Here is a 7391-nt window from a genome sequence, read left to right on the forward strand (position 1 = left end):
GGCATTTCCTTCGAGAGAGAGAGAGAGAAAGAGAGAGAGAAAGAGAGAGAGAGGGAGAGAGAGAGAGAGAGAGAGAGAGAGAGAGAGAGAAGAGAGAGAGAGAGAGAGAGAGAAAAGAGAGAGAGAGAGAGAGAGAGAGAGAGAGAGAGAGAGAGAGAGAGAGACGAGGGGGGATAGAGAGAGAGAGAGAGAGAGAGAGAAAAGAGGGGGGAAAGGGAGGAGAGAGAGAGAGAGAGAGAGAGAGAGAGAGAGAGAGAAAGAAAGAGAGAGAGAGAGAGAGAGAGATGAATGACGATATAAAACACATATGCCAGTTTAATCCATATAAACGCAGGAATGAATGTCATGAATAAGTCCTGTAAAAATATTGTGCAAATGAATTATCTAATTAAGGGACATTCAGGCCTTTTTGTTAGTCTGTTTGTTTGTTTATTAATCAGCCACTTTATCATAGTCTACAGGGACTACATGCCATGGCCCACCTTCCATGCTTATTAATTTTCTTCAAAACAAAGTACCGTCCCATTAAAATTGCAAATAACACATTACGTTAAATTCCCTTAATCTAGATGGTGGTGAAAAAAAAACATGACAAGAAAAAAAGCATAGAGTATTTATGACCTTTTTGTTTGTAAGTATGTCTGTGAGTATGGTTATCGAGTATGGCTGTGAGTGTTATTGTAGAAAGTGTCTGTGAGCGGGTTTGGCGAGTGTCTGTGAGATCGTATTTGCGAGACTGTTTATGTCTGTGAGAGCTTCTGTCGAAAGTTTCTGTGAGTGTTTGCCGGGTATTTTTGTGAGAACCTGCCTGTGCGTTTGTTAGTGTGCGAGCTGTGAGGCTTTCCGGACCAGCGCCTGAGCAACAGGTATATTGCAGTGGCGCCGGAAATATTGCCTTTCCACTTTGAGAAGAAGTTGCAACAAGGAACGCGCGCCGGCGTGGCTTGCATCGTTAGCACGGGGGACCCGCCCATCACCTTCACTTGGCAGAAGGACGGGCGTGATATCAAGGGCTCTGAGGACATCTCCACGTCCAAAATGGGTGATTACAGCAACGCTCTATTGATCAACAACCTCACAGCCCAGCACAGCGGCGTGTACACCTGCACAGCCGCGAACAGCTGGGCGAAGGCTACCCACTCGGCCTCTCTCGACGTTACCGGTACGCCCACACAGCGCTAGGAGCTTCAGCATGGGCGTGGTCTTGACACTTCTTTACTTATTTACAGAATCCTTTACCTTACCTATTTTTTTTACTTTTTTACTGTTGTGTTTTTTCCAGGATTGGATCTCTGTGTTTACGTTTGTGACGTGGTTTTCATTTAGCTTTCTTGCCCCGTGAGGCACCCTGACTTACCGCGACTTTACCTCCCGATGCTTACGTCACCTTGCCCGATTCTGTCCCTTCACAGACTCTTGACTAACACACACGCACACACCCGCCTATTTCTGTACACACGCACACACCTACTCATGTATATGGATACTTACACACACATCTCCTTCTATTTTCTGTCTCGTTTGCCTTCTGAACACGCCCGCCGGATGCCCAGCTCGTCAGTGATCCCGCTGAGGCCCACCCCCTGAGAGCTGGGCAGTCGCAGGGCAAGGGCACCCTTAGAATGCACCCTAAGGCCAACTCATAAAAAAACCTACTTCTTCTTCTTCTTCTTCTCTTCCTCTATTCTTCCTCTTCCCCCATCCACTCTTCCAAAAAAAAAAGGATGAGAAACAACCCTAATTGTATCAGAAGGGAGAATAGAAAAGAAACTTGACCCTTTTTTCTCTTTGCTTCTGGTGAGAATGAGTGTGTGTGTTACAGTGCCGCCCCGGCTGGCCCCCATGGTTTTCCCCGCGGGTACCCGGGCAGGGATGCGCGCGCAGGCCACGTGCTTGGTGCAGGAGGGCGACCAGCCCGTGTCGCTCTCCTGGACAAAGGATGGCCAGCCCATCGACCCTCAGCTTGACGTCCGCTTCTCGCAACTGGATGTCTTCACCTCCATCATAGTGATCGAGCGGGCCACGGCGGCCCACTCCGGCAACTACACCTGTGCGGCCACGAACCCCGCCCGCACCGCCACGACGACCGGCCCCCTGACCGTCAGCGGTAGGGCGCGCAAGTCTCACACGATTTCATTAGGGGACCATTTGTCAAAGAGAAATTAACAGGGAAGGGAGTACGGTTAAGTGGAGGAAGAGCTTTCAGGGTGTTTCATGAATATCTATAAGCAGGTGCTAATATGTTTACAGAGAGAGAAAGAATAGAGGGCGCCTTTAGGTAAGTTCAGACAAGAGACGGACGGTAATCAGACCTTTCGACTTTCACACTGACGATTCAATTACCCACACTTGGTATGTGTCGTGAGGACGTGGTCGAATCACATTCTTTCTGAATATTTGAAAAAAAGTAGTCATACTTAATATACCAAACTATATATACTTATATTAATCTATATCTCAAAAGTATCACATCCTCACTCCCAACACCATAGTCCCACTGTGCACGTGCTCTTAACAAGCAGTTCGTTACCAACAACCATTCGCTGTTTATGCTTCGGACGACCACCTCTGACCTGGACTCGAACCGACCAACAAGACTCGTGTGTATCATGCGTGAGGTATCTTCTCTGGTACTTTCTCTTTTGACACAAGAAATACCACTCAAAACAACTTGCAATGGAGAATTATGATATTCTCGCTGTATAGAGTATCTTTTGTGTTTAGAGCTTGATATAAAAACTTACATATATTTAGCACAAAAGTAAAAAAAAAAATAGTATAAAGAAATTTTGTTTTTGGCATAGTGTGTTGATAGATGATATACATGCATTCATAAGGACAGTGGTGTAGTTTTTCATTTTGTTTTTTGTAGACAGAACTGCTAGTCTGACAAGAGTGATGTAAATATGAATAAACATCAACCTTTGTTTACAAAATGTTGTGCATTTTGTTAACCATGATATATCATGTGACATATCGTGTTCCATATATATAATTCTATTCTCTTTCTCTTTTTAACCATGGCTTTAAACTGACATTTCTCGTTGCCTTGCTCTGACCCTGTGCGTCCTGCAGTGCCCCCAGCCTGGGTAGTAGAGCCATCGAGTGCCAACGTGGCCCTCGGCGGAACTGTGGCCCTGCACTGCCTGGCCAAAGGGTTCCCTAATCCCACTGTCGTCTGGAGAAAGGAGACGGGTAAGTTGTTCAAGGAATTATGCTGTGCGTTATTTCAATGAGGTGGATTATTAAAGAGATTGTTAAGATGTTTTATCATGAAAGTTCGGTTGTCTTGGTGAGTTATACTTCATGTCTTATTTCCATTTTTTGGAATCGGTCGTTCCTTATCGCAAACAGTTCGTCTCTCACTTAAGATTTTCACACTGTTATTCCTGTTTTTCTTGAACTCTATTTCCTGTTTTATCCTCACTCTTGCCTTCCATCGTTCCACGTCTCCCTTTTTGGAACATGCGTGTGATTATGTGACGAAAGTTGATCCCATTGGGCCTGGATATGAGGATACATTTTTTAATCTATTTAAGCCTCTGCTAATGCAATTGTATTAATAATCAACCCAGTGGAATTGATTAATTAGTGGTATATAATATAAATGATGGCGACAGAGCTTATATGAATTACTAGCCAATTACTAAAATGTTGTTATTGTTTTTATTCTTGAAACTGAAATTGAAAATATACAAGAATCGGCAATAATATATAGATCGATCGATAGACAGATAGAACAGACAAATAAATAAGTTGAAAGATGAAATAATAGGCTTATTTTAGAAAGATACTTCCCCACAAAAAAAAGTGTCCGTTATCCCCTGTTAAGAGGAAAGAAAATAAGTTCACCATAATCTTCGTCACGTTTGTTGTTGTTATGGTTGTCGATGAAATGGAAATTCGAGCTATTTTGGTTCATCGTGAGCTGATGCTGTTGACAGGCATGGCGCTGGAAACTACCAACGCCAAAAAATTGTATTAGCTTGTGTGTGCATTAGACATTCTGTTGATGCTTATTTCTCATCAAGATTCGCTTTGTATGTGTTTAGACTCAATAATGTTATAAAGGGAAGGTGCACATTCAGATAAGTCATAAAAACACGCACAACCAGAAACAGCAAGGCAAAATAATCATGTTTAGGACACTTAATATATCTCGAAAAATATAGGTTATTCGTTATAAAGTTAGATTCATAGTACATAAGAATCTGTGTTCGAAGTATTAATGTTTAAGTTTCTGTAAGTAAGCGAAAAACAAAGCAACTTTGATTAGCAGATGAGTAAGCCATTAAAAATGAATTAATTATTGCAAGAGCTTTAAGAATTATACAGCATATGAAAAGAGTCTATTGTCCCGCGAAGCTTCATTGCATTGACAGTTCTGTCGACAATGCCGCTGGATAATTTAAACTTTGATGTATAAAAGAAAAGAGAGAGAAAAAAAGATTTTCACTTCCAATTTTCAGATTCCATTACACAGGCAACAACACGGATATTTTGGTCCATGGTCTATTACAATTGCCTCGAAACATTACTTTGGTCTGCCCTGTTCTGCGTTAGCTTTTCGCATTCATATTTGGAAACTTGTCTATTATTTTATAACTTGTAATTTCCATCTGTTGTTTCTTTCCCTAATGGCACATTTCTAAAGCATTCATTTTTGTTCCCTTGTCGCTTTTATTTTCTACGCTTTTTTTTGTTACATTACACTAAAGATGCAAAGTTGAGATGTTAAGTTTGAAAACGACTTGCGCCTTGAAGATAAGAACGTTAACAGGGTTCTACACATAGTAATAGGCAGTTCCTCTCCTTATCTTACGCACTAAAGGATAAAAGGTCCATTTTACAAGGGAGTAAAATCTATTATGAGCACGTAGGATAACTCACCAGTTTATGTCATCATATATTCGTTTATTTTCCCCATTGCTGTATATTCAGTCGAAAATTCAAATGTGGTATATGCATAAACTCGAACAAAGTTATCATGCGTTCGCTGCGATTGAGTGTATGTCTATAGTCTTTAGTCTAAGTATCGGTTGGAGTATTAAATATGTCCCGTAATCCCCCTTTTTCCTTCGTCCTCTCTCCTCCCCCTTCTTTACCCTCCTCTCTTCCCTCCTTCCACTCCTCTCTCCCCATCTTCATTTCTTCCCCCTTCCCTATTATCCTCCACTCTCTTTCACCACACCTTCTCAGCGTCCTTCCCTCTTCCCCTCCTCCTAATCCTCCCTCTCTATCTTCCTTCCTGTCTTCCTCTTATCCCCACTCACCTGCACCCCGCTTTCTCAGCGTTCTTCATCTTCCCCTCCTTCCTTCCCTCCCCACCCTTCCCCCCTTCCCCTCTTCATCCTTCTCGGCCCTCCCCCTAGTTTATTATTTATTTGATTTATGTACAGGTATTTGCTGTAAATTTGTTACCTCGTTATAGCTAAGGCTCGAGGAAGACATATAGACACTAGATTAATTAAATCCAGGTAATCATTACAGTGAAATATGGTTGAAGTTGTATGTGCATATGCGTGTATGTGCTTGATTTATTGTGTTACTTACCTGTGCGTGTGTGTCAGTGCTTATGTGTGTTTGTAATTTCGTGTGGGTCTGTGTATGCTTGCGCGTGCGTGTGTATGTGTTGGCGTATTGTATTGCGTCACATATATGTATAAGTAGACAGAACTGTGTATGTGTATATATATCTAGCTATGTACGTGTGCTCGCCTGCGCACGAATAAGTGGATCGTGTGTTTCCAATATCATTCATCCGATATATATTACTTGGCGTCGCGCGACCGTTTCATGCGGCAATGGTCGTCGAAAACAGATTTTATAGCAGGTATATTCCGAAAGCTTGACAGGTTTGATCGCCGGGAGAGATGTTGGCCACTTGTAACTTTACAGCGCGCATTTCAAGCTATTGTGTGCTGCCCGGATATCGTATTTAAGTAAATATACCGGCCGTGACGTTGATTAGGAGATAATTTTCCGGTTTACGTATCAAAGACCCAGAGCGATCAATGGGTCTGTTGTAACGGCTTTAAAAAATGCTATAGTAATTCTGTGTTGTTCCATTTTATTCCGTGTTTAAATATACATTACAGCAACAATATGCCTAAAATAAAGTGATAATGACATATGTTATTGCTATCATTGCTTTTGGTATTTTATTATGATTATCAGCACTGCTTATGTCATTATCGTAAGTTATCATTATCAGTGTTATTGTTATTATAATTATTATAATTATTCTCATCATCATAACTAATATTTTTTAGTTTCTTTCGTTAGAATCCAGAAAGTCAATATCAATAATATTAAAATGATCATGAAGATAATGGTGGTAATGATAATGATGATAATGATAGCAACAATGACAATGACAGTCATAACGGCTGATGCAGATTTTATCAGTGATCATAATGATGATGATGATGATCATTATCATCATCATCATCATCATCATCATAATAATAATGATAATAATAATAACAGTAATTAGATAATGTTAATCATAATAATAGTGATAGTAATAATAATGGTGGTACTAATAGTGATAAGAATAATAATGGTACTGATAATGATAATAATAAAATGATAATAATAATAATAATAATAACAATAATGATAATAATGATGATGATGATGATAATAGCAATGATGATAATAATAGCAATGATAACAATAATAACAATAATAATAATAGTAATATTAGCAACAATAATACATTGATGGTGATGATGAAGGGGATGGTAATAATGATATGATTATAATAGTAATAATGATAACTATTATCATTATTTATTCTTATTATTATCATCATTATCACCATCATTATCATTGTCATTGTAGTTATTATTATTATTATTATTATTATTATTATCATTATTGTAGCAGTAGTAATAACAGTAGTAATAACAATTGTAATGATAATCATGATAATGATAATAATAATAATGACTAATGATAATTGTTATCATTATTTCACTGTTTTTATTATTTGTTATTACTATTATTATGGTTATTATCATTATCATTATTATTTTTATACTTATTATCATTATTGTTATTATTGTAATTATTGTTATTATTATTATCATCATTATGTAGTTATGTTTTATTGATAGTTATGATAGTAATATTGATAGTAATAAAATAATAAAAATAATAATAGTAATAATAATGATAATAATAATAATAATAACAATAATAATAGTAATAATAATAAAATAATGATCATAAGAAGAAGAGGAATGATAACACCAATAATGATAATGCCCAAAATGACGATGGTGATGATGATAGTAACAACAATGAACTAAAAATTAGGATAACAATCGTTATCACCATAATGGTAATAACAAAAGTAATCATACCCAGTTTGAATAAAGCAAAGA

The 7391-nt window shown here is 38.5% G+C and overlaps 1 protein-coding gene across 1 annotated transcript; it reads left to right on the forward strand.

Annotated features, from left to right (window-relative positions):
* Window positions 1-1153: 1153 nt before the first annotated feature.
* LOC119596584 (Down syndrome cell adhesion molecule-like protein Dscam2) lies at window positions 1154-2195 on the forward strand. The gene has a single exon (XM_037945894.1). The coding sequence runs from the start codon at window positions 1804-1806 to the stop codon at window positions 2164-2166; it is 363 nt and encodes a 120-aa protein (XP_037801822.1). The 5' UTR covers window positions 1154-1803; the 3' UTR covers window positions 2167-2195.
* The last annotated feature ends 5196 nt before the right edge of the window (window positions 2196-7391 follow it).

This window comes from Penaeus monodon, chromosome 38 (genome assembly GCF_015228065.2).
Source record: "Penaeus monodon isolate SGIC_2016 chromosome 38, NSTDA_Pmon_1, whole genome shotgun sequence".
NCBI classification, from domain to species: domain Eukaryota; kingdom Metazoa; phylum Arthropoda; class Malacostraca; order Decapoda; family Penaeidae; genus Penaeus; species Penaeus monodon.

Bases quoted from the DNA above. Each gene is read 5' to 3' on its own strand.
- LOC119596584 (XM_037945894.1), top strand. From the start codon at position 1,804: ATGAGTGTGTGTGTTACAGTGCCGCCCCGGCTGGCCCCCATGGTTTTC.